General features: G+C 52.5%; 1 protein-coding gene across 3 annotated transcripts in view; it reads right to left on the reverse strand.

Annotated features, from left to right (window-relative positions):
* Window positions 1-22,535: 22,535 nt before the first annotated feature.
* PLXNA1 (plexin A1) overlaps window positions 22,536-27,717 on the reverse strand; it is a 126,377-nt gene continuing 121,195 nt past the window's right edge. For all 3 annotated transcript variants that reach the window (XM_063347675.1, XM_063347676.1, XM_063347677.1), the window contains exon 32: window positions 22,536-27,067. In XM_063347675.1, coding sequence (XP_063203745.1) covers window positions 26,972-27,067 — 96 coding nt within the window. In that variant the 3' untranslated portion in view covers window positions 22,536-26,971. The remainder of the gene's footprint in view (window positions 27,068-27,717) is intronic.

Genomic DNA, 27,717 nt, shown 5'->3' on the forward strand with positions numbered 1-27,717 from the left:
GTTAATGTGACAATCCATTTCTGACAGCGTGTCAATACAAAGCAATTTAGGAGTGCATGAAAAATCGACCCGAGGTAACAGGCAATTTCTCCGCTCTGCTGGTTAGACGGAAGTAGGGACCAATGAGGCCAGCATCTCCGAGCACGCTCACCTCGGCAGCGCCCGGTCTGCTGGCGCGCGCTGTCGCGTTAGCAGCTCTCACCAGAAAGGAGGACGGAGCAAGGCAGGAGCAAGGCAGGAGCAAGGCACCTGCTACGGGGCACAGTCTCGGGATGGGGACGAAGGAGAGTTAAGGGTGGCATCCCATTCTTTCTCCCCATAAAGATTTTGTTAATTGGGAGGCATTTGAATATGTAAAGTAACAAACTGGTTGAAACGGAATAGACAGACTTAAACATACAGATGATTATAAGGCAGCACCCTGGCCTCAGGTCCGTATGACCTCCCTGCGGGCAGGGAGCCACCGGCTGAACCACTGCAGGCTGGAGAGGGACAAGCAGGTGGTCCAGAAAACCCAAAAGCCTGATGCCAAAAAATCATCTCCTCTTTTAAGCCAAACCCAGAACGTGCCTGGATGGGACCTGGGGCACTACCCAACGCCACACTGCGGCCCTTCTACCATGGAGACAAGGAGCACATTTCACCCTGGTGCATCTCCCCAGGCAGGGACTAAAAGAGGCCACAGGAATTAACAGGGAGTAGCAGGGGGTGCAGTGGGAGAGGGAGATGAAGGCACTGGCATCACCGAAGGCTGGCCTGCCCTCCTTCCCTCTCTGTCACCAGCACAGCTTGCTGGGAGGGCAATCACCTGCCCCTCGCCCACATGGTGGCCACCAGCAGCCATCTCAGAGCGCTGCCTCCCACCATGAAAGCACATTGGCTCAAACACCGAGGCTGGCACAGAAAAACAGAGGGCGAGCCCAATCCAAGCAAATCTGTTTGCAAATGTGGAGAGCGGCAACGATGTGCTGGCAGCGCTCGTGCAGCGTGATGGGCTAGCGGACACTCCCTCCGCGCTAAAAGCATCACGGCCTGTCATTATTAGAGCAGAAAACACAACAGACGGAGCCTATGCCACTGAGTCCAGGCTTTTGCTCCCTCGCAACCCCAGGACGTTTCACTCTGAAGAGTTGATTCAGATCCCTCACTCGTCTAGAGATGCCAGAAGTGTCGCCTCTGCTGACACAGTCAGGAGAAATTACACTTCCTGCCTATTTTTCAGATCGAAGAACTTCGACGCAGGCTGAACTTGCCGCCCGTGCCACACACCATAAACACAGCAACTCTAGAGGGTGCCAAGCATGGAAATGCAGAAGTCAAAAAAAGGAAGAATTGGTAGAAAGAGGAAATATAGTATTGCTGTGACTCTGCCAGAATAACATGCTGGGTTAAACCTACCCTTGGCCACATTTTCATCCAGGACACCATGGGATACAGCCAGGGAGGCAGGGTTTGGGGTTGGGTCCTTTTTGTGTGGTTGCATTAAGAGTAAGATTCCCATTTTATTTTGATTTAATAAGCTAGTTAGTGTGTGTTAACAAAATTAAAAGTCATTATTAAAGGCAGATGTACTGGTGTATGAATAGCTAAGCATCAGCTTTGCCTTTAGATGATCCACAGCTTCAGCGTATGCTTCTAATAACCAGCTGTCGCTTACCAGCGATGTGGTAACTCTCTTATTAAATCCTAAATGGGCATATGGACGCGACATTTAAAGTAGTACTTCCCCCTCCCCCCGCTTCTATCTTTTCCCACACGCAACTGAGCCAACTCACGAATTTCCTGCAACATTTTTTCCCTTCGTTAATGGGATGCATGTTGAGTTCAGAAGGGCCAAATGATGACCTGTCTTTTTGTTTTTACATCCCTTTGGAAAAATCCATATGACTCTCCGTGTGTCAAAAGAGCCATAATACATCCCAGATGCCTCAGCACTAATTGCGCTTTTTCTACTAGAAGCCGCTAAGCTCCCCTGAGAAGCCCTTCAACCACAAGCCCTGTTTGTCCAGCGCTGCCACGTTCCTGAACAGCTTTGCAGTAACAGGCTGGCGAGCTCAGCTCTCGGATGAGCCACCAGCGACAACCCAGCACGAACACCTCCTTAGTCACAAACTGCATATTCAGAGGATGCCGGAAACCAGGGCACCGTGGGGCTTGAGAGAAGCAAAACCGGTTTCCGTGATGGGAGCGGGGGCGAAGGGTTAAGAGAAAAAAAATCAGTCTTGTTTGCAAGGTTCCAGGAGGACTACAGTAAAAATGCCACCAAATGCAAACGGTGCTTAAAATCAGGAAAACACTTCCACCTTCCATATTTTTTTTTTTGCTTTTTGGTTGGGGTAAACGTAGTTAGCGATGCAGGAGGCAGTACCTGTACCTTCCAGCATTGTGGTCTCCAGCCAGGAGCAGAGGGGACAGAGGGGACTTACCTCCCCTGCCAGGTCACCCCCGACAGACTGAAGCTGCATTGGCTGAGGGGGAATAGCAAGAAGGGCCAGTTCTGCTCTGTCCGACGTGGGGTCCAACATTGAGACTTGACTCACGCAAACCGCTTCCCCACTGGCCCCATCCTTCCTTGACAGGGATCTATATGTCCTTAATAACATTTGACTAGTTAGTGTGGTTGGCTGGCAGGCAGGGAGGGGAGAAGTGCAGGCCGAGGACTGGAGAGCCCTGGCACTGCAAAGTATTAAAATTGCATTAAGATGGGTCAGTCCCTGAAGACTCGGGGCAACGATGCTAACAGGTCTATTCCCGGCTCCACCACCCATTTATAACATGAAATATGGAGAAACCGGGCCCCATTGTCCCCAGCCAGGTGCTCGTGGTGCAGAAACCCTCCTCACCTCTCCCATCATGGTGGGATTACCATCACACTCCTAAGAGCTGCTGTGAGAGGTGCCTCAAGTGTCCAGGCTGTTCCTGTAACTCCAGGTCAGAGTTCTTCCAAGGGACATGTTGTGCCAGGCTCCCTCTCCACCTAAGAGATTGGATGGAGCGGCAGGAGGAGCAGGGAGTTACCACCTCTCACAGATGTCCCCTTTGAAGGTACCGTTTCCCAACCGTACCTCTACGGGAGGATGGGACCTCCCATCTGGGAGCTGCCCCAGCCCAGGTATCGGCCACTTGCACCAGGCAGACGGTGATGCCAGCAGGTGACTCACCACGCTGGAAATCCTCCCTTTGATCCTTCCTCCATGAGAAGGAGCTGGCACCCTCCTTTGACTCCGTTTTTTCCCTCACTAGCAGAGAGAGGCAGGACTTGTTACACACGAGGTAGGACCGTCCGTGGATATGTTGCTATACGGTCTGAAAGAAATAGAAAACAGGCTTTTCCTTGTACCTTGGACTGTCTGCCCCAGGCTATGGTCACTGCTGCCCTGGAAGCGGAGGGGAGCATCACAAGACTTGCTCCCCTCCTGTGCTCTCCTCTAGGAACCGCTATCAGCCACAAACACAGAATATTTGTGGTCTAAACTTTCTCATCCTTATGTCTGAATGTCCTGTACACTGTGCTATCAATCATCCACAGAAATATTAAGCCACTGGAGAGCTGACGCTGTCGTGTGCTGTGTTCATTCACTTGAGGATCAAGTGTCTCAGCGAAAGCGGGAGCAGAGTGCGAACGCGGAGCCTCCCCCACCCCTGATCTCCTTACGGCCCAGCCGCATGCACAAACCCCTTTTCTCTCCCCGTCTCTCTTCCCACAGCACTGACCGCAGCTCATAAATTAATAAGTGCATGTATTTTTAAAATCAGGTTTGCGGTGAGGGAGACACTGAAGATGAAGTGGAGGGGAGGCGGGGGGAAGAAAACAAAACCAGCACATACAAACAGTTCAAACACTGCAAAATATTTAACAACATGTAAGTCCTTCAAAGCCACAAACCCCTTGGTCCCTCTCCGCCGGCCGGATTCGCTAATAGGTTTACTGCCAATGCCAGTGTGAAAGGCGGTGGTGCACAAGGACCCAGAATCCTCTGTTCTGCCTCCAATTATGTGCCAAGTTAAAACTCAGGAAAAAAAAAAAAACCTCCACCAACCTAATCCACAGTCATTCTTTAATCTTGTGCAGCTTATTAAAACCAAGAGGACAAGATAATCCACCCAGGCTGGCAACTTGGAGGCTGCTCATTCCCTCTCCAGAAGAAATCAGCTCATGTTTTCTCCCGAGGGTCCCAAGAGGCTCAGAGACCAGAAGACACTGACAATATGCTACAGAAAGAAGAAGAAAAAAAAAAAAAGAAAAAAAAAAGAAAGGAAGGTAATTATGGAAAAGGTTCAGAGGAAAACGTGTTTCTGCCCAGCTGCTGAGGGCCAGCAGGAGCTGTACACGCAGCAGGAGCTGCTGGCTCCCCACTCCTGGCCATCAGAGGACCGCACCGGAGAGGCAGAGCCGGGGCCAGGGCTGTTAGTGGGATGGGCAGTTCCAGTGATTTGGCCTCAACAGCCTGATCTACAAAAAGGCTGAAGAATAGAAAAAGACCGTGCGTTTCAAGCTACACAGATGAAGATACCTAGGCTGGACAGGTCACACAGAGGGAAAGAGCTGGGCAGGGTGGACCATTATGTAGGGCACCTCCTCAGCACTTCTGTTCACATCCCTCAATCGGTCACAGGCTCCCTTAGGCAAAGGATGGAGGTGGTTCAGAGGGACGGACATACCCGGTGAGACGGCACAACAGTGTGCGGCATGACCCCAGGTGCTGGAGAGGTGACAGAAACCAGGAGGAACAACAAACCTGGTGGACCAAAGGTGCCAATGGCTCTACTGGAAAGGTGGGAAAGAGGAGGTGGCACTTCCTATGCCTTCAATAATGTGACGGATGAAGACGTATGACAGGATGGAGAAGATCATTTGGGGCCACCAACACTTGGACAAAAGAAATAAAAGTATCTCTATTAGGAGAGTGCTAAAAGTCCTGCCTAGAGCAGCAAGGATGGGTTTGAATGGACACTGAGATTTCTGTTAACTTTATTAACACAGAGAGAGAAACTACAAAAAATACCCATTCGGGGAGACTAAACAAAAACAAAGCCAAAAAAAATGCAACAGTAAAAGCTACAAAGGTTAAAGACTTGAACACCAACTGTAGATGTATCACCAAGACATGATATTGTTTTAGACTCAATATTGGTGAGTGATAAGAACACCGTGGAAGAGCTGGAACTGAAAAATAACCTTGGACAGAGCGATTTATTTAAAACTCATGCCTTATTTTGACTTATTTTAAACTGAACAGACAGATAAACAACAGCAGAGTTGTTTAAAGGTTCCTGGTTTCAAAAGGGCAAATCCAGCCTTGGATATAAAAAGTTCAAAGACATTTGAACCAAAGACAAAACTCTCTGGATACTGCACCCCAAACATGGAAAAAATATTGAAGGAGCAGCTCCTAACTTGCTGGAATGAGCAGAGAAACGGGGATACGAGGAATAAGACGAGAGCATAGAAAGGGAAATGATTAAGCAGCACAGACAGCAATTTTTTAGGGGCTGGGAAACAGAAGGGATGGAGTGAGAGATGCCGTAAGTCAAACTGAGTTAGACGCGGGGAAGAATATTAAAACAAATAGTGAAAGGTGCTCTGGCCATACAAACACAAAGATAATAAAGACAGAACAAGCAGTGCTGTGATGCAGGAAGGGGGAAGGGAGTTCACAGAAAATCTAGGTGAGGTCCCAAGACTAAATGAATTCTCCTCAGCAGCTCTCAACAGGGACAATAATCATTAATATATGAACTTAGCCGGGTGACCAACATGGAAAATGTACTTACCACAGCTGAGATGGAAGTGAAGATCCAAGATCTTCCTGTGATCAAGTCAGGGGACCAGGTAGGTCCCAGCCCAAATTCCTGGAGGAGCTACTCCACGAAATGACAGGACTGAGAGCAAGGCCTTTGATAAATCCACCAGTAAGAAGGTGGAGAATATAAAATACAGCGTCTGTAAGAAAGAAGGATGAAAAAGCAATCTGAGCAGCTGCCAACCTAGTGCGCTAGGGACGAAGTAAAGACTGGGGAGGGCTGCGAAAGGTCGGGGAAGCCAGACTATCCTGTTGGGGGTTGCTTTCATTTTTGTCTCGCTTCTTGTGTTAATAACTGATCTTCTAGATAAAGGGAAATATGCATTTTAGTGAATCGTTTAATGCTGTGCCATGATGGGAAGTGATTTGTTACGGCAAAAAGGATGAGTCCCGGCCCAGGCAATGTAGAGGCGGACTGGGATTTGGTGGAGGGAAGGGGGCGGTTCGGCTGCAGGGAGCTTGGCAGCGGAGTTTCCTGCAAAGCAGTCTCGGGACTTGCCCTGGTCATCAATTTTCCTAACGAGCTCATCTTAATGAAGCTAGCCCATGAGAAGCAGGAGAAAAACGGGGAAGACAAGGTGGATATCGCACTGGAAGCACAGCTGGGGGGTGGCTTCAGCGATCTGGAAGCAAACAGGGTAGTTTCCAAGAACTTCTACTGCAAATGGGGAATTCATGAGTTGAAAATGACTAAAGAAAAGACGCTGCTTGTAGGAGACAATTACAGGCTGATTAATGAGAGGCAGGGAAATTTGATCCTAGGGTATATGCAGAGAAGGGTTTCCAGCAAAGGAGAGCATCACCCAGTTCAAGAGAGAACTTGGTCATCCACTCGCAACAGCAGATATCATAGAATTATAGCAATAGATGCAAAGAAAGGCTGCCAGGATTACCAGCGGATGGGACGTGGCCCGAGAAGCTGGGGCACATGAATTTTTGGTTTAATTGGCTGAAGAAGATGTGATTTCTCTCTCCATCCCCACCATAGCTAGTAAACAAGAGAAGAAGCAATGGAAGTAGAAGGATGACATGGGTACTAAAAATATATAAACTAACTAGAAACATGTCTAAGCTCAAAATTATGCCCCACCAGAGCAGGGAGGCAGCTAGGGCAACCAATGGAAAAAAAAAAAGCAGGAAAGATTTTTAAGATGGAGCCTGCTAAGAGTATGAAAGGGATTTTATGAGGTGGTTCCCAGCTGGGAATTTGGCCAAGGTGCTGGGGTTAACACACCCACTACTCTGAAAAGTACCAAGGGATTTTTCAGCAGCCAGAAATTGCCAGGACCTGGGTTTTAAATCTCCACTGCTGAAATGCAACTATTTATTCAGAGCAGTTCCACTTGAGCAACTATGTGAAATGCTGCTCTGAGACTCTCAAAAGTCTCCCAGGGAGCAGGCAAAAAAATACATATATTCTGTCTGGAGCTGATTCTCTTTCCACACTTCTCTCCCTCTCATCCCTCTTCGCCACTAACAGGATTTGCATCAGAGCAGCCCAGCCCTCGGAGCCATGCAGCTCCCGGCCCCTCTCCCCGAGCCCGTCACACCATGGAGACATCACCTTCGGACGTTCAAGCATGAGGAGCGGGGTCCCAGGAAGCCAGGGGGAAAATTTGCCACACAACACACACCTCTATGCCCCTCCTGGCAAGCAGGGAAAGAGAGTCCAGGCATCGTGGGCTATCGTACAGTTTAGACCTGTCCAAGAAATACCGGCTAGGAGCGGATGCTTTCAGAGCCACTCAAGACTTTCTTAATAACACAGGCTTACCTGGAACAAAAGAAAACTGAGCCATCTCCATCCTAAACCAAATGAGAAGGTACCAGCATGCTCGGTGGTTCCCAGGGAGCCAAGAACTCGTCTTAGCACGCACCATGTCCTTATTCACATGCTGTGGGGAACAGCCACTCTTTGGGAGATCCAGGTATCCCAATGCCCAGGTATATTTTTTTTGTGGGCTCAACACACTGTGTATTCTTACAACAACCACCAGGCCCTGCAAAAGAAGATTATTTTATTTTTCTGTATCCTTGTCCCTTCTTTTACTCCATATTATTTGTGCCATCTGCTCAATGATACAGGTGACAGCTTCCACACCAAAGCCTGGACACAACCCAAGGAGTGTTGCAAGTCCTGCCCTGCCGGCAGCAAGCAGCATCCACAACACAGCGTGCAAATGCCAAAGCACCATGAGAGAGCTGCTTCATCCTCCTCCAGCTCCTCAGCTTTGTGTCGCCCATCTCTTGCTGCTGGGTTTGGCAGCGGGGCTGAGCGAAGGGGTGCTGGGGAGCGGGGCAGGAGGGTGCTCTGTGGTGAGCAGGGTGGATCTTCTGTCCACAAGTGTTTACATGCCACCAGGCAGAGAGACGGACAGGAGCTGCTGGAACGGCTGATACACAGAGGTTTAGCAATAGAACCTCCTACTCCTCTGAGCCCACAGCTTGGCATGAGAGCCGGCAGGTCAGTCCCGAGCGCTGTGACTCCTAAGGCTGCCAGCAAGGTGAGGCACAGTTGGCACTTATCCCCCCTGCTCCTTGACCAAAGGAGACACCTTTCCACCTTCCTCAGCTTCGGCAGGGTCTCAGGAGCCTAAACCGCGACAGAGAAGGGCCAAGCAAACTGCATGGGATGCTGGTAGAAACGTGCCCGAGTGCTGCTACCTCCCACCCCGCAGCCAGCCCGCCCTTTGCACTTGCACACCCACTGCTGCGCCGCTCGCCGCCCGCGCTGCCTGCCGTCCTTCCCCATCCCCAGCCTCCCGCAGCGCCCACGGGAGAGGGGACGAGAGGGGACCAGGCTGCCTGGTGCCAGCCCTCATCCAGCATCTGGTGGTCCCCACGGAGCCCTCGCCCTCCGTGCTGCCCACCTGCCCCCTCCCCTTCCCCTGCCCTTCTCCGCTTGTTGCATGAAGGGCGCGTTTGACCTCAATCTGTCTGCTCGGATTAGAGTCCGGAGCCGTTCCCCTCCGCCGAGCACAGAGCCCCATCAGGGCTGCGAGGCCGCATCTGCCACGGCGGGTTATTCAAGAGGGGCTTCAGGGAGGGCTGCCGCCGTCGCAGGGCAGCGGGGGACACGGAGGTGAGAAGGGGCAGAGCTGGCTGCACCGTGCCGGAGCCGCTACTCCCAGCTACCAGGGGTGGAGAGGCACCGTCCCACGAAGCTCAGGTTGCCTGAGAGGTGAGGGCAAAGAGAAAGGGTTAAGAGGTGAAGGAGGAGTGGTGACTTCTTAGTATAACTGAGTGGAGGTGACTGCATGGACTGAGCCCCAGCTGCAGGAGTATGGGTCCTTTGGGTTTGCAGAAGTGTTTCTCCACAGTATTCCAGAGACACCTACAAATAAAAGTAAATAAAAAGGTAAGCATATAAAATGCAGGAGGGCCTGGTCTTTGGCCCAAGGCAAGTGACACAGCATGGCTCAAAGCAGCTGCGCTCTACTCCCTGTTCCCAAAATCAGAGTGACCTCACTCAAACTGCTCTCTGGGAGCCATTGCTGGCACATGACGTCCCCAAAAAGTGCCTGGACAGGAGACGAGCTCCTGCAGGAATCCCCTTTGACCTTCACTCACCCTGCCCCATGCCACCAGCATCTTCTGCTCAGGCTGGAGCCCAGCATCACAGCAGAGAGCGATCCAAAGGAAGGACCTTCATCCCTAGGTGGGCAAAAAAGGTAGAGACATTTGCACAAGGAGCTGACTGGCCAGTTTGGGAAGAAGCAGAAGGACAACAGCTACCATGACGTCCATCACATGCATGCAGCCCAGCAAACTGGTCAGGAGGGGAGGGCAGCAAGCCCTGGAGGCCTCCGTTGCATTGGTTGAGGGTGACAGGCCGAGTCTGACAGCTCTGCGTGCTGTCACTATCTATTGCCTTGCATTCCCTGAAGGACGATGGGGTAAACACAACACCCAGAGCCCTGACAAGTGGGCTACCAGACAGCCTGGCACAGCCAAGAACTGTCCCCAGTTGCACATGCCTCTCCAAGTCAGACCTCTCTCCTCTCTTTCATTTAGAAACACCAGCAGAGGTATTTCCCCCTGGTCAGAGGACAGGTCTGCTGGCAGCACCCAACTGGCCATCACAGCTGTTTCTGACTGCATCAAAACCTGAGCTTCAGGAGGGACCACCAGGTCCAGCATCACAGTGGTCAATGCCCTGGGGACATGAAGCTCCACTGCGGGATGAAGGTTGCAGTCCGTCGTACTGCACCAGTGTGTCCTCCACCAGAACGGCTTGTTAACACAGTGCTGGGGCTGACAGCAGTATTCAACCCCTGAGCAAGCTCATAACTGGTGGCTATGGGGTTCATGGTGTGGGTGTGATTCCACTTACTCTGCAGACCAGGGTCAGCTGAGAAACGTAGATTTAGCTTCTGGAATGCCTCAAAATCTCAGTTGCTCAAGTCAGATGTTTCCAGCCCAGTCCTCCCTGGTGAGAAGGAGAAGTACCAGTTCTGGGGGAATAAGCTCCACTAAGTCCCAGCTGGTTTATCCGTGCCCAGGAACTCCAAGACTTTGCCCCAGCCAGCAACAAGGACATGTTACAAACGTGTACGCAGTGGCTAAGATGCACATCTCTCTCTCTCTCCCAAGATGTGCATTTCAGCACTTCCCCACCGTTTTCTCCCGTTCTGTGCCTCACCCAGTTTGGAGACACTGCCCCTCAGACACATTGCTAATAGTCCCTAGGTGGAAACTCCAGCCCAGGCTGGAGACATGACAGGTCTGACAGGATTAGGAGAATCCACACTCCACCCACTCCCCCGCTCACCTCCAAGGGGAGAAGCCACCACCTGCTCTGGAGTTGCAGCTCTGCCAGCAGAAAACCCAGCGCCGCCGCAGATGGACACTCCGAGACGGCACAGCTCCGCTGCTGCCCAGCCTGTCTGCTCTGTCCCCGCGGCCACTGACGTCCAGCCAGCAGCTGGGGCACGTGGTGACACGACGGTGACATGTCGGAGGCCTGGCTGCAGCTCCACGCTGGAGGACAGCCTTGCCGCGACATCCTGGGGCATGAGCAGCGAGGAGAGTGGCACGTCCCTCCAGCTGCCCTGACGGCTGGCCGGGCTGTGCTCTGGTTCCTTTGCTCCTGGGACTCTGCCCAGCCCACAACACCACGACCCAAAAGTCTCCTCTTATTTCAGTCCAGTGACACAGAAAAACAGCCGTCAGGATGGGGGGAAGGGGTCAGATGCCAGCCTGGAAAATCCTCCGAGTCAGACACACAAACAAACCCAAATCACCGCTTCTCATGGATGTCACAATAAGTAGCACAAAATGTAGCTGCAGGAAAAAAAATCCAATAGACACCAATTAAATGCATGACTTGACTGCCTCTGCCACGGCAGCCAGTGGTGGCTTGCTGGTGGCAGCGGAGTATCACCGGTCATTGCTGACACTGCTGAGCCGCTGCCTCTCCCAGGGGATGCCAAGGACGGTCAGTCTCACTGGCGCGACACCCGCCTGCGTACCAGCTAGCTTATTGCCAAGTGCACCACAAAGTCATTCAAGTCCCACCTTAAAAACAGGGGATCGTCACTTTGCCGTGAGCCCGAATCTCCCTGGAACACTAACAGTGGGTGGACCCAATGGGAAAAAAAATCTTGTTCAGGTTGCCCAAAATCTGGGCTAACGCAGGCGGAAGCGTGTCTGCTACTGCTAACCAGGATGCTACAGCCAGGGCAAGCCCAGCAAAGGTCCTGCCACATCCCTTGACGTGACAGAACAGGATCACCCCATGCCGGAGATATCCGGAGCAGTTGTTGGGTGGCATGTTTCTCAGCCAAGAGAAAACCCACAGCCCATTCCCGAGCCCCAGTTTTTCCTTACCTACCCACAGCGATGCTGCCATCTGCTTTAGACACCCCAAAGACGACTGCGAAGAGTCACAGCGGTGTGATAGCCACAGCAGCACGACGCTGTGCCAGGCAGCCTGCCCACAGCATCTCCAGCAGCAAGGCACTTCCAAAACCAGCCCTCCTGGTGCTGGCCATCAGGCCCTGGGTACCGCACCGTGGCTACCCCGGGTACCTGCATCACGCTACAGCAGGCGCTCTTCCTGAGGGGCCTCAGTATTCCCCATGGCACGGATGTCTGCTCCCCTACAGCCTCCTGGCTTGCCCTCTACGCCGCAGCCAGCGCCCCTGGACAGGAGCATTTAGAGCATGGCAGCCACATCTGCAAGAAACGCTTTTCCCTCCTCTTATTTAAGCTGCAGCCACTAGAGGGTAATCCAGCCCTCCGAGTTAGATCTGCTCCTCGCTTTGATACAGTGGGCAGCAGGTAAATGCCCGAACCCCAGCAACTAATTACCAGGTGCTTTTTAACAGCCCCTGCCTAAATCAGCATCCGTGTTCCCCCACGGCTACTCAGAAAGCCCTTCTGGCTACCGCTGAGCTGCACAACCTGGAGCAGGCACCCTGATTCAATGCCACCCGCTGGGCTGCGGTTGTGACTCTGTTTCTTCCAGTTGGATGATGCCGCTCCTCCAAGCTGATTAAGAGTAGTACAAAATAATAACACTAATAATGAAATAACATTTTTTAAACCCGCTATAACCCTGAAATCTTCATTAATTATGAATTTTGCATGGCAACTGTTACTAAGAGAGTCTCCTCTGAAACTGATGTTCAAAGAACTTTACATCAAATCTTCAAACAGCTGAGAAGGTTCAAGCTACAAAGTCGAAACATCTGTTGCTTGCCATGCATTTTTCAATGGGGAGATCAGAGAGGAGAAAAAAGTGTACAAAATAATCCTGGTTCTGCTTTATTATTTAAATACAATGACAGCCTATGATATACACTCTGCTCAGAGAGAGAGAGAGCAAAAATGAAGGCAGAGTGTTACACAGTTCTACCTACTGGAGCCAAAAATATAATATGCTTCCATTTGCTTTAAATTTAGCCCTTCTGGGAAATGCTGTATTAACAGCCCTGGGGGATGAAGTCTAAAAGAGGAAAAGGAGGGTGACTTCTCCTGCAGAAACAATGAGCTGACAGCCTCATGCCTTCTTCAGCTGCCACACAAAGCCGGGCTCTGGTGGGAAAGTTAGGAGGCAAAGCTACGGGGTGCACCCCCCAGCTACATCTAATGTCACCTCCCTCCACTGCAACCAGCAGGGAACGAGCAGAAAGGGTTGTCCTTTGTGCCTGTGGGAAGGACCCAGCAGACAGGGCTGTCTCCTAAAAACGGCCTTCAAAACACACTTTCTGCTCTCAGCTTTTTGCCCTAAGGGCAGGCAGCAATCTGGAGCCTGGTGCCTCTTCACACCCCATCAGTTCCCTCTAGTGAGGTCTTTACTAGACCTGGCTGTGACATTTTTCAAACTTTTCATTTGAAAAAAAAAAACCAAAAAACTCGCATCTTTTTGCCCAAACCCAAATCTCTCAAGCAATAACACAATAACCAACATTCCCGACATTTTCCAAGGCTTTGCAAAATATTTGGGGTCACGTAGGATCGATATCGATTGCAGTGTAACGTTGACATTTTTTTGGTTGAGCAGCGAGAGGAAATTTCTAACAACATTTGGATTAAAGACCTCCATTCGACGCACGCCGCAGCAACCTCTAGCCGAGAGATGTGACCCAGAGGTTTGCAAGGTCCCTGCACTTGTGGTATTTCAACCGCTTTCCCTGGAGCCTCCAGCATGGCCGCATCATAAGACCGATACCTCATGAGAGGTTTTACCAGCGGGGAAGCCTTTCTTTGAATGGGAAAACTGACTTCAGCCTTTCAAACCGTGTGCTTTTGGGGACTGCTGCCCCTCTGAGAGCTAATGCTGGGTTGGGAAAAAACTGGTCCGCCCCAGGTAGGTGCCAGGAATCAAGACCGATTGGCAAACTTCAGATGAAGAGCTGGACGTCAAGGACCTCTGTAACATGAGGCTGGGAATGACTTCTTGGGTCACTGTACCAAGTCCCTGCTGTCCCAGGCACCGTGATATATTATCCCTTAATGAATATGAAGCTCAAACCTTTGGTTCAAATCCCCCAAAAGGAGGGGGGAGTAGGCGTGAGAGAGACTGACTGGCCCCCAGAGCCTTGTGAACCTGAGATTCATGACCGAACCCTCCTCCCTGCCTCAGGCCCATCCTCGAGCATCAAAACTTCCCTCAAGGCACAGCCTTCTCCTGCTACTGTGGTGAAGGGGGGAGTTCCCCCCACCTCACCCCTTCCAGTAGGAAGGTGTCAAACTCCTTCAAAGCGGCTTTTTCTGCCCAAAGAGCCTGCTTTCACCCCCAGTTCATTTGGAGGCAGCTGGGAAATTCAGCTGCTGCTGCTGGCTCAGTGCAGGCAGGGATGAATTATCAAACACTGCTCCCCAAGGCATGTGAAATGTCCTAGTCACAGTCACGCTGAACTCCTGACCATCCTCTTGCTTTCAGCGTAATTTGTAATTTCAATTTGGGCCCCAACAATTCAACAGCCCCTGGGGCTTGGTTGGGTCAGAAAGATCAGAACAAGAGGAGGAACGAGGAATTAACGTTTTTCAGAGTGCTCTGTCCCAGCAGCTTTCCCAGCTCCCATCTCACCCAGACCCACCTGGGCCCCCAGGCAGTTCCTGCCCTGTAAATCCCATCAGGTTTCACTGACTCCTGCCCCCGTGACCAGCTGGCAGCAGTCAGAAGCGAAGGCTGAAGCCAGTGCAGAAATTCCCTCCTCCCCAGGCAGCGTGTTTCAATTACCACAGCGTGGGCTTCCAAGTGGATTTATCAAACTGGGCCTATAAAGCAAATTGAATAATCTTGTGCTTCAGACCTATAAAACATAAGTATCATACTTGAAAGTACTTTGACAAAGTAATAAAGATGGAGAGTGAGGGAAAGGAGTGAGGAGAGCAACCAGCTCCTTGTTAACGTGTTGTAACCAAGCCCAGTCGATGCCTGGCTCCAAGGTACCTCTCCATTGTGGGAGCCACCGGGGCGCATCCAGCCGTGAGACTGCACGATCTGGATGGAAAGCTGATAAACTTTAAGATATAAGGCTGTTGGATCACTCAGTTTGCCCAAGGCTGCTCCCCTCACTGCTGAACCTCCAGATCTCTCCAAAAACAAGACCTGGGGGAAGACCTGGAGATAACTGAGACCTTGGAGGGGACCTGACAGGAGTTAGACACCCTTCCAAAAAGAGCATCTCTGAGCAAGCTGATCTTTGTATCTCTGCCAAGCAGGACCAGTAGAAAGGAGATTAAATTGCAACAAGGAAGATTTAGGCTGGTCAGTGGGAAAAACATACCGAGTGTGAGCATGGGGAAACCCTGTTCTATGTTGCTGGTGGAGACAGCAAACCTGCAGTTGCTTTAAAGAAGCGGTTAGGGGAGTATCTCAGCGCGGTTTGGGACAGGGAGAACACTGATGCATTGGGCAGGTCCAACACGATACTAGATGATCTGAAAATTGCGGTACCAGGCCACATGAGACACAGCAACAACCCTGGCTGTTTGGGAGCTCTTCTGCTCCACCTGGTTCTGCAGACACTCCGGAGCTCCTTTTTTTTAACGCTGTCCCTGACTGTCACACTGACCCTCTCCTTCGGCAGACTCTTCCCATACATCCCAATACTAAAAATGAACAGACGTTCCTTCCCACCATGGTGTGCTGTCCTTCCCGCCTACCGCTGTGAGACCCTACAGTCAGAGGGACCTCCCAAATCCTGGCCACGGTAACACCATAACACCGGGATTAGCTGGGAGCATGTGTTCTCTCCAGCATAAAAAGACACGCTCAGTCTGCCGGTACCAGTTTCCATCATTTGTTATCCAATGGTAGGAACTGCACTCCAGGTTTTGCTTTCCTGAACCCCAGATCACTCCCTGCTCTCCGTCAGTCCCTTGCAAACCACGCTAGCACCGAAGACAAACCACCCATGAAGAAGGCAATGCCAGGACCAACCATCCGCTGTGATAGCCCAGACAAGGTCTGTAACCCCAAATGAGCAGCAAACTACAGAAAGGGCTTAAATCCTCCACTCTGCCTCCATCCCGCCTCTGCAACCCTTACGTGATCCAGGGGCATTAATCAAACAAATGGAGCTGCGAGTCCTCTGTCTCCTCCCAAACACAAACACGTGGGAGCTCACATCTCCACATCATGGATTTCTTTCTGGTAAATCTGGAGCAGCGTGTTCACCCCCTCACCCAAACCAACAGTACCTGTCGAGACAGCCCACAGCACCTACAGCCCTTCAGCTCTGACAAGTCCTGCTTTGGCCTGACGCCCCCCATCCCTTGGACACCACCTGAGGACCACTTTTCCACCCAGGTGGGACAAGTGTCCAGCCTTCCACGTGACAGCAGCCAGTATTTCCCCTACTAAATCAGCATGCAGAACTGCGAGGTGTGATGAAGCAGGGTGGTAAAATCATCCAGCCAGCCCTTCAGAAAGAAAAAATAATTATACAGCCTACAAATTTGCCCCCGTGATTCCCCATCGCAGTGGAACCCCCTCTGGCCGTCTGCTCGAGCTCAAGCAGTCGTCAGAGCCCTCTCCTTTGCCTGTTATTTACTCTCCGCTCTCTGCCTTTCTTCTGCCCCAGTGACCCCACTGTTCACACATCCCTGCTCCGCCTTTAACCCCATTTTGGTTTAGGGTCTGATTAACTCTTGATGCTGAAGGTTTTCGCCATCACAAGGCTTTGTTGCCATGGTAACTCCTGGGGGGGGATTATTCAAACCAACGTGTCCAGCCAGCGCGGGGTCAGCAGGATGGAGGAGCCTCCAGGGATGCTCAAGTCCCGCTCCACACACGCACACGGCGGTGCTCCTGCCTCCTCCCCGCCACCAATTACTGCAGATGAGTGCCGAAATCCTGCTGCCCTCTTTAACTCTCTCTCCACATTAGCACTAGCTCACACACTTTTTTTTTTTTTTTTTTGTGCCATGTGTCACTAATTTTACTCATTTTCCGAGTTTGTCTAGAATAGTAAAAGATTTGATTAGAGCGTTCCCGGTTTTAATTGTAATTAGGACAGTCATTGTACGAGCTATAAAAGGAAATTGGGCTACTGCTGAGTGGAAGAGCCCCTGAGAGAATAGGAGCTGCAAAGGGAGAATTTCGTTCATAAAAAAAGGGAAAAAAAATCAGTTTAGGGAAGAAATAAAACTGCAGCTCAGGGTAGTGTGACAGCCAAAGTGGCCCAGGCATCTGGGACCATAACAAAAGCGTGTTTCCTAAGGATTTCAGCATGGGTCGCGAGCGGTTTCTTCCCCGCTGCAACCTTCTGCATGACCTTGGGTGAAGCAGCCCTGCTCTTGTGCCTCAGTTTCCCCCGCTGGGACCCAGCTGGCTGGTCTGTGAGCTAACGACTCATTTTACAATGTGCGTTGTGATCCCTTGTGACACAGGAGAGGCGAGCATTGAAATAACCCGCCCAGTCCCCACCACTTACCAGCAGCCACCTTGCTGGTGGCACCACAGCTGCTGAGGGACACCGCCTGCAGCCGGGGGACAGCGAGACGCCCCTGGCCACCATCCAGGTTCCAAGGATGGACCTAGACATTTCTGCTTTGTTCCAGCAGAGGGAGGGGAAGGACAGTTGAAGCCCGTGGCAGTGCTGTTAATGCTGGGAAGGACACCTAGAAATAGGATGTGCAAAGTCACACCAGTCACCACCTTAAAAGCCCCCGGAGGAGTGGGGTTCCTCCAGCCATAGCATCACTCTGAGGTTTGCCGGCCCGGGGTGACTTTGTTGGCCACCATGCCTGGCATGTGGTGGTGAGCCACCAAGTCATCGGGGACCAAAGGGACAGACAGGACGCCTACAGCGGTGTTTCTCAACCAACTTCACCGCATGGAAAAATTGCTCTTGACAGTCACGGATGAGATTCCCAGTGATGGTCTCCAGCCCAGCCACCACAGCCCACCGCCAGCCCCTCCAAAGGGGACCCTCTGAAAAGGAGTGTCACCTGCCCGCCACCCCACAGCTCTTGCAGGGGGGGGCAACTGGAGATGTCAATCCGATGCCATAAAATTCAAAATAAATCCATTTTCCCCCTTCCCCCTGCTCTAATTCCACCAGGGGAGGTGGCTGTTTTCCTGAAGCAATAATTTGCCTCAGTTAAAAGAAAAAAAAAACACAACAGTGAAGCTCTGACTGCTCATGGCACGTTAACGTGTATTAGCTGTCGTCTGCCACCTCCTAATGATCCCACCTCCGATCCAAGCCCAAAACTGTGGGCTTTTACCACTACATTTAAAGCGAAGAACAAACATAAACCAGGCACCTCCCGGCGCGGCTGTGATTTTCATTAGTCCAGGCGGGGAGAGGAAGGGGGTGTCGCTCTCCTCAGCCCTTACTGCCTTCACAATTTATGGATTTTTTTTTTTTCTCTTCCCAGCAGCTCAGAAGAGACTTAATCATCACCTGCGAGTGGGAAGAAACCCCCCTCCGTCGTATCCTTCAACTTGCAGGGGCACGTGATGCTGCTGTGGCCTTTCCCATGCGATGTCTGAACCCAGCATATGGCCTGGCGCTTGCAGTCCGTGTTAATACTCTATCTGGATTGTAATTTCTATTCTATTCTATCACATTATATACATAGTTATATATTTTATATACTTATCTCATATATAACTCTCTTATCATATGCAGATCTGCGTCAAGGAACATTGCAGACACAGGAAGACAGAATCAATCACAGAATCACAGACTGGCAGGGGTTGGAAGGGCCCTCTGGAGATCATCTCCTCCAACCCCCTGCCGGAGCAGGGTCACCCACAGCAGGTGGCACAGGAACGCGTCCAGGCGGGGTTGGGATGTCTCCAGAGACGGAGACTCCCCCACCTCTCTGGGCAGCCTGTGCCAGGGCTCTGCCACCCTCAGGGTAAAGAAGTTCCTCCTCATGTTTAGGTGGAACTTCCCATGGTCAAGTTTGTGCCCGTTACCTCTTGTCCTGTCCCCGGGCACCACTGAAAAGAGCCTGGCCCCATCCTCCTGACACCCACCCTTTAAGTATTCATAAGCGTTGATGAGATCCCCCCTCAGCCGTCTTTTTTCCAGACTGAAGAGACCCAAATCCCTCAGCCTTTCTTCATAAGAGAGGTGTTCCAGTCCCCTCATCATCTCGGTATCCCTTTGCTGTCCCCTCTCCAGCAGTTCCCTGTCCTTCTAGAACCGGGGAGCCCAGAACTGGACACAGTACTCCACTCCAAGACGGAGCCAAAAGCTTCTCTTCTGCAGGAATTGGCTGCTCGAAGGTCCCCCGTGCTTCCCTGAAGATGTGGCAGGTCCCTTTCCCGCAGGATTACGGAGCTCAAGGGGCAGCGGCGTACCTGGGACAGCCCAATTACCCCGGATGCTCCCTTCGTTTGCAGTTCCCTGGGCTGGGGGTCGGCAGCATCGCAGGAAGGACGGGGGCTGCCCGGGGTGGTGCTGCAGGAGGGGAAGGGAAGGGGCAGTCTGGTGCTCTCTGCACATAAGCAGGTGGATCAGGCTGTTAATGAATTACAGACTTCATCAGCTGGAAGAGCAGCCCCACTCCCAGCCCAGCCACTCCGTCCCAGTGCAGGAGCTTGCTGCCAGTGGACGAGGGAGATGTTCCTGCTGGCCTTTCGGCTGAGGGTGAAGAACAGGATAAGTCTAACGGTGTCTTCAGCAGCTCAGCTCAGCCTCTGGGGTTCTGAGCACATCGGTGGCGAAAACACACGCTGGGGGACATCGGTGGCAGGTTAAAGAGGTGTTAAACCCCCAAACCAAACCCTCTTGTCTTTCTAGAGCGAAGCTCAAAGGCAGGAGGAGCTTTACTGGCGCCTGACACTCGCACCATGGGCACGTGGCTGTCCATGACTGTGTGCCCGGGGACATGAGCTTGACATGTCCCTTTGCCGTAGACAGCGGATCCCCGTGTCCTGCACCAACCTCCCCCCAAGGCAACGCAGGGCGCTGAGCACGCTGTGCTGTCTAGGAGCAGCACGACCGTGTGCGTGTCCTGGCCCTCGCCGCGCGCGTCAGAGAAGGAAAGGAAGGATTAGACGGGGAGATCCAAAGGCAGGAGAGCATCTCCACGGGGCTGGAGAGGACAAGGAGGTGCACAGGGAAAGTGCAAGACCATGGTGATGGTGTAGGGATGGAGGTCTTATGCAAAGATGGTGCAGGGATAGAGGTCTTGCCACAGACAAGACTTTCAGACCCCCAGACGGGTGCCCTGGGATGTGCCACTCACCTGGAACCTGAGTTTGGGCGAGACGATGGCATGGGGGCTTCCAAGACCCCCAGGGTGGCCACAGGCAGAGGGAGGCACGCTGCCATGGTGAGCGGGCTGCCGTCACCGCCGAGCCCCGGCCGGCTCCGGGCACGCTGCGGCCGCTGCAGATTTGCTGGATTACCGCCGTCTCCGGCGGCAGTGGCGTATGTTATTGCTGGAAGGTTCACATTTTATCATTTAATCAAATAAAGTGCATTTGTGGATTACACAATCATTTGCAGGCCTTGATAATCTTTTTCTGCTTAGCTCTGCACTAGAACGGAGGAGGCAAACAAAGACATTTGTAGCTGTCATTGGAGGCCCTGGCTTCATGCCAGGAGCTCTTACTCCTTGGGAAAACCAGTGCAATTTGTATTGAAGAACATCTCGGCGATCGTGAAATACTAGGTATTTATTTATTTGGCCAACCAGGAGGTTTTTAAGCTTTTGTTCCCCAGCAAGACAATAGAGAAAATATTAAGGAGGAGGAAAAAAAAAAACATAAAAATCCTGCCTGCAAAGGGCTCAGAGTAAAGCAACGAGGCCCAGCAAGAGGGTTTATGGGGACAACAGCGTGTCCCGGATGGGTGCCGAGGCCACCCCTTCCCCTCTCTCCACCCCACCGCAGCACACAGATGTCCTCCAGAAGAAATTTCAACCCAAAGCAGGAGAGGATCCAAGGCTGTTGTCCCCAGGGAAGGAGGGGGACCCCGACAGCGCTAAGACCCCAAGGAGAGGAGTCATTGAGGGGACAAGAGGGGTCTGCTCCCCTTCTTGCAGTGGCCAGGGGCTGTTGTGGGCCAGACCTCGGGATCCCCTCCAACACATCCAACAAGGACATCCCACCACAGACACCCAACCCATCTCTTCGGGGAGAGAATGTCTTGAGATGACCCCAAGAACAACAAAAGCCCCACTACGTGTTGGACTGAAAATTTTGGGAAAGCGTTATTTAAAGATAGTTTTCATACCCAGCAAGAGGCTCACCTGCCACCAGCTCCCACGTGGCCACCAGGTCGGTGTTGGCAGCCACAAAATGTGGGGAGATGAGGGTCTTTTTCCTGTTGCCCTCAGTTAAATCTGTCCAGAAACCTGAACAAAACTCAGTTCATATGTGATTTTCTTAAACATTTGAAAGGCTGGTAAAAGAAAACCTTTTTTTTTTTTTTTAAGGCGTAAAAAAAAAAAAGATCAAATCAATCTTTGTTTCGATGGCACTATGGCTGAAATAGCGGAAGTTTAATACTTGCTGCTGATGGTCTCTTCGCTAGAGAGGAGGAAACCTGTGGGAGAAAACAGAAAAAACCCATCCTTTTTATAGTAAATGCAGAGAAAAGATGTGTTTATGATCTGCAGTACACAACCAGCCCAAACCCTCAGGAGGCTGACCCCAGGAAGGGAACACGTGAAGGAAAAAAAAAAAAAAAAGAAAAAAAAAAAAGGCAGGTTAGTTTGTGTGATTTTGGTCTGTGGGCTGGGCAGAGCCCTGGCCACGACCTCACACCCTGGGGATGAGCCCGCGAAACTCACCTCCTTCTGCCCGGGAAGGTCCCCCCACGCCTGCCGCCGACACCCAGCGTCACCAGGGAAGGTCACCACCATGAGGAGGGTGCCATGGTGGCCGGCCGCCGGCCTGGGCTTCCTCTGCCGGTGCCTTGCTTGAGGATCCTGTAATTTAGCTTTGCAAAGCTGAAAGACCAGGAGCTGGAAAAGAGGATCCCAGAGAAGCTGTGGCTGCCCCATCCCTGGAGGGGTTCAAGGCCAGGCTGGACGGGGCTTGGAGCAACCTGGGCTGGTGGGAGGTGTCCCTGCCCAGGGCAGGGGCTTGGAACTAGGTGATCTTGATTCTATGACCTTTAAGGGCCCTTCCAACCCGAACCATTCTGTGATTCCATGATCCCCTACAGCGTGCAGAGCCTTCACAGACACCACTGCAGCATCACCCCACCACCGTGTACCTCTTCCCCCCTTCCCCAAGCGCTTGTGCTGTCACCCCATCGCGTCCCCGCAGGAGGAAGGACCAGGATGGCCAAGGGGCAGAAGTGAAGCTGTCTCAGCCCCAGTCGGCTCCTTTTGACCCCGGCGAGCCGTGGTGCCGCCAGGCAGGTATTTACCTCTTCTTGCTCACACCGTACTGGATTCATCTCCTCTGCATCTCACCGGCAGCTCCCAGCATGTTCAAAGGCGACGAGTGAAATCCAACGGTTTAAAACAATTCAATATAAGCTGCCCAGGAAAGCGGCTGATGGAGAAGGCCCTTCCTGCATACATCCTCCATCCAAATCCACCCAGGAGCATCCAGAGCAGCCCCCAGGGCTGCTCCGGGGCTGTGAACAGCTGCAGCTCGGGGTCCCCATCCCCACGCATGCACTCGACAGCCCCAGTGATGCTGGCCCATCCCGATACCGTTTTGCATCGTGCCACCCCAGCGCCGCTGGCACGGATTCAACCGCTGCTCCCGGGAACGGCCCTTCCCCAAAGCCGCCCGCCTCTCCCGCCTGCATCGTCCCCCAAAACACAGGCGAGAGACACCAGCTTTAGCAAAAATGTTTAATCTCTCCTTGATGCGTGTGTTTATTTACAAGTACTAAATCTGAAGAACATTAAAATAGGAAATAGCAGGATATTTACACGATCAAAGGGGTTTCGACCAGCCGCGCTGGCCTGTTGCTTCAAGTCTGAAACAATCACAGAAAGGTAATCAGGACTCCGGATTTCTGTTTGCTTTTTTTCCCCATTTAATTTTTTAAAACTATTAAAATGCTCTTGCCTTTCGCCGGGTCCGCGTTAGGTTTCCCCCTGCGTTCTTAAAGGACAGCTCGTTGTGCACTTTGGTCGGGACCGGGTGAGCCTGGGGGGACCCCGCTCCCCCTGCCCCCCTGCTGCCCGTCCCCAGGCTGGGGCCACCCGTGGGGTGGCATGGGGCTCCTGCCGGAAGGGGGGACAGCAGGGCCAGGCACAGGGGACACTTCCAGGCTGGACTGCGTGGTTATTTTTTGAAACCCAAACTGAAGAGAAAAGGCAATGTGAGCAGAGGAGGGCAGGGAGGGACCCGCTCGCCGCAGCGGTGGGGGAGCAGCCTGGGGGTCCCGCTGCCTCCGACAGTGGGGGGGGGGGGGCAGAGCTCCCCCAAACGCAGGCTCAGGGCAGGGAACGCTTCTCCGTCTCATCCCATTTTGGGGCACAGGTGACACCACCAGTAAGAGGAGTCCGGCGAATGCTTCCCAGCCTCTCCCCCTCCATCCTTCCCCGTTCCTAAGCAGGGACGGCCAGCCCGGCTCTGCCCCCCGCCAGGCTGGGGCGAGGGAGGGAGGACAGGTGCCTGGCACAGTTAAGGACGCTGGGCATCACGCGAAAGGCAAAGGTAGCACCAAGAAGCGCCGGAGGCTGCGGGCAGCATTGCAGTGCCCACCCTGCCGACGGCCACCCTCCCCGTCGGAGGCAGCAAGGAGGGGTGGGGAGATGCCGGGAGGATCCTTTGGTGGAGCAAACCACAGACACCCCAAAGCTCACCAGGAGGAAGCCAACGGGAACCCGTCCCCGGGACCACACCACGGGCTCTCAGCATCGTCACGGGGTGGGAAGAGCCAGGCCATAGCACAAGGGGGACTCAGCGAGGGGAGCCCAGGGAGCGCAGCCACGCCACGGCACCGCCCGGCACAACACCCCCAGAGACCTCCCCGCCGCCCAAATCCAACCCAGGCCCACCACAGCCAAAAAACACCCACAGGAAAGCGACAGGCTAATAAACCCTCTGCTCTTAACGGTGCTTCCAGCCCCCATTCGCCACCGAGGAAATTTTCAGGGGGATGCTCTTAGAAACGCATCTCCATCCTGTCCAACCGTCAACAGGGAGGGTCCCACCATCCCCTCTCAATCACCAAAAAACTACGCGCTTGGCTCCTTCAGCAGCCACCGAAGCTCCCCAAAACACTCTTACCACTGCAACAGGCAGGCCCCACGCCACTTCTGGATAGAGACTTCAAGGCCACCACTCCCACCCGATCGCAACGACCACCAACACACATCCGCTGTCCTCCGGGCGATTTCCAGGACCTCCGCCAACGCCGCCCCGCCGCCCGCCACGGGAGGAAGAAGCTTTGGGCCAACCTTGTACCAAAGGGAGCTGCGGGCACCCCTCCTCCCCATCGCGGTGGCAGCAAAGGACCCCCCGGGAGGATTTTGTCCCACCGGAGTGCCCAGGGAGATGCTGGCAGCCGGCGGTGGCCCCGGCGCGGGGCGGGCGGGCACACAGCTGTCCTTTAAGGCTCTCCGAGTACCACATTGGAGATGTGAACCTCTGAAGTCTTTCTTTTTGCTTTGTTTTTGTTTTCCTTTTTTTTTTTTTTTCTTTTGGACGAGAAAGTGACAAATTAATTTCAAATAAAATTAAAAAAAAAAAAGGTAACAGGTCTAAACAAACCTCTAATATTCAACACTTGCAGTTTTTTTGTTTTATGGTTTTTTTTGTTTTTTTTTTTTCTTCCGTTTCTTAAAAAGATCAACTCAGACTAAAATCTAGCACAGTCATGCAACAGCCCACAGCTCTCAGAAATCCAGCGACAGCTCGGGGTCCGTAGGTTTGGGAAACAATTATTACTTCTTTTTCAAACACGGTTTTGCTGTTGTGGTTGGGTTTTTTGTTGCTGTTGGGGGTTTTTTTTTGTTGGGTTGGTTTTTTTTTTTTTTTTTTTTTTTTTTAATCAGCATCTTCACCTTTCCCTCCTTATTAAAACAAAACAAACCCAAACAAAATTACAACGTAACGAGAGATGGTGCAGACTTTCAAACGATTGTTCTGCATGGTGAGAAAGGCTTGGAAATTTCTTCCAGACCATTTGGTATCCTTATTTTTTTTTTTGTAGTTGTTGTTTGTTTTGTTTTAACCGGCTGTGTAAATTCATTTCATATTTATATTGGTTCAATTCTCCTTCAGTTAACTACACAGCACCCCACTGGGGCACGAGAATTAGATTGTAACCACATATATATATACACACTTTTATTATTATTTTTTTTTTAATTAAAAACTTCATTATTTCTCCCTCTCCCCCCCCTTAAATTGTGGTTTAAGGGAACGGACAGAAATCAGCTGGGCTTCTTTCCACTTGGATTTCGACAGCCACCCGCTCCTGGCAGAGTTTGGCCCCGTCTGCCACGGCCCGGGCAGCGACGGGAGCTCTCGCTACGGAAAAGGAAAGGGGTTTGCTCGTTTTTTTGGAAGTTTTTGGTCACCTGCTGCCACTCACGCAGCATTCGGCACCTTTTCATCTCTGGAAAGCATAAACCCGCGAGGATCTGACATTTCGAAGGGGTCAGGCGAGGGAGAGACCTCAGGTTTCTTCCAGCGAACCCCCCGGCAGGACGGAGGCGGCGGAGGGGAGACGGGGTGAGAGCAAGGAGAGAAAGGGAGAGAAAGAAGGAAAAGACAGAGAGAGAAAGGTCAATCTTGGGTGGAAAATCCTGCACACGTTTGGGCTTGCAGTGTGGAGGAGCAGGCAACAGCCCCATGGCGGTCGAGCATCCCAGTCCCTCCACGAGCCGGTCACCCAGCGGGGTTTGCCGGGGGTATCCCAGTCAGGAGAAGCGGTGGAGGTGCCCCCCCTTTCCCCAGGGATCTGGTCCCTTCCCCCGCATCAGCACAAAAAGATGATGGGGGGGGAAAAAAAAAAATAAAAATAAAGAGGACTTCATTAAGGCTGCTCCAGCACCAGGGGATCTGCCAAAAACCCCCCAGGCTGGCTCTCCACGAACCCTCCCCACAGCCCCCAAGCCCCCGCACCTCTCTTCTGCCCCGCATCGTCCCGGGACGGGCAGCGCTGCCCACACCCCCCCGGCAGCCACCGGACCGGGAAAACCAGGACGAGCTCAACAAAACACCGACCATCCCTCAGCGATCCGCCGGGGAAAGAACAACCAACCTTGGGATCTCCCCTCCTCTCTGACCGCGACCTCCAGAACCGCTCCAGCAGCATTTAAATAAGATCACCTACCCACCTAACAAAACTCCCACCTTTTTTTTTTTTTTTTTTTTCAATATTTTTTTTTTTTCCGCACTAAACAACATTCAAATAAAACATGGCACAGGACGTATTTTAGAAATATCAAAGCTCAGGGATTTCTCCCTTTCTTGCCCACCCCTACTGCCCCCACCCCCAAATCTCCCCAGCATCAGTCCTTTAGCTTATTTTTTAAAACCATTTTTGTTAGTTTGTTGCAAAAAAATTTAGAATCTTTTTTTTTTTTCCCCTCCCATTTTTTGTTATAATTTTTTTTTTCTCTTTAAATTAAAAATTTTGTTTTGTCTTGTGTAAATTGTGCAAATATAGCAGTTAACACTAGTGGCAGAAGGCCAGAGAGAGAGAGAAGGGGGGAAGAGACAGAAAAAGGGAGGAGGAGGAGGAGGAGGAGAAGGAGGAGGAGGAGAGGGGGCAGACAGCTGGGGGGAAAGAGGGGAGAGCAAGTCAAGTACAGTAAAAATAGGAGCCCACCCACCCTCCCTCCACCAAAGTAACAACAACATCCAAACGCCGTCCTAGAAAGCCCCGCGGTCCCAACCCTCCTTCCTTGGGGGCTCCGGGGCTCTGCCCGGGCGAGGGATGCCCAGCGGGTCCATGGGGCAGGCGACCCCCTTCTCCTCTGCCCGGCATCGCCCCTCTGCAAGGTCCCGGCTGCATCCCGCTTGGATCGGGGGGTGGGATATGTGTGTGTGTGTGTGTGTGTGTGTGTGTGAGAGGGTTTTATCGATGTCGCTGCTGTCGTCGGGATTTGTTGGTTTGTTTTGTTTTGTGGTTTTTTTTTTGTTCTGCTAAAGCGCGAGGTTTCCTTGTTCGTTCGTGGGAAGCGTGCGGAGGCGTGGTGGCTCCCGCGGGTCCATCCGGCCCCAGCCCCAAAGTCTTCTTCTGCCCGCGCCTGCCGCTGGCCGGCCCCCTCCCTCCTGCCGCCTCCGCTGCCCGGGATGCTGGCACCGCGCCGCCGCCTTCTCAGCTGCTTAAGGCCATTGTGTCGATCGCCTGCTCCAGCTTACTCCTCAGCCGCTGCCGCCGGGCCTGCTCATCCTTCTCCAGCGCGGCTAAAATCTGGGGGAGAGAGGGGAGAAGACAGGGTGAGGAGATGCCCTCCTACCCAAAGCGGCTCCTTGCTGCCCGCGGCCACACTGGCTCATCGACGGCATCAGGGCACGGGCATGTGGCCCCACGGAAGGCGGTGCACGTTCATTCCCGTCCCTCACAGGGCCAGGAAAGGGCCAAAGGAGGTGCGAGGTGGAGGACACCGCTTGAGTGCTGCCACCCCACAGGTTCTTCCGCAACCCCCAAGGGGCTGCAGTAACACCAGGGACCTGCTTGATAACGAGAAGCCAACGTGCACATGGGGGAACGAAGACAATGAAAAACCATCATCAAGTAGAGGGTGAACTCCAAACGCAAGACAGCACCACCTTCCCATCACATCCATGACTCCGACAAACCCGTAACGTCCTCGGGAAGTGGGGGCTGCATTTCAGAGACCACGATCAAGCCATGAACTGGTCCCATGAGTGTAAAACAACCAAATCCACGAGGCTTCAGCTGCCGCCAGTGGTAAAACCCCTCTGGTCTCTCCCCAAGGTGGACAACTGGGGGGCACTGGGGTGATGGAGGAGGAGACCAGACGGATGCACCAGCAAAGCCTGCCTTGCTGAGAGCCCTCAGTCCTGTGCAAGGGGTGCACCCACAGACACCTGAGGATG

This window comes from Chroicocephalus ridibundus, chromosome 10 (genome assembly GCF_963924245.1).
Source record: "Chroicocephalus ridibundus chromosome 10, bChrRid1.1, whole genome shotgun sequence".
Lineage (NCBI taxonomy): Eukaryota > Metazoa > Chordata > Aves > Charadriiformes > Laridae > Chroicocephalus > Chroicocephalus ridibundus.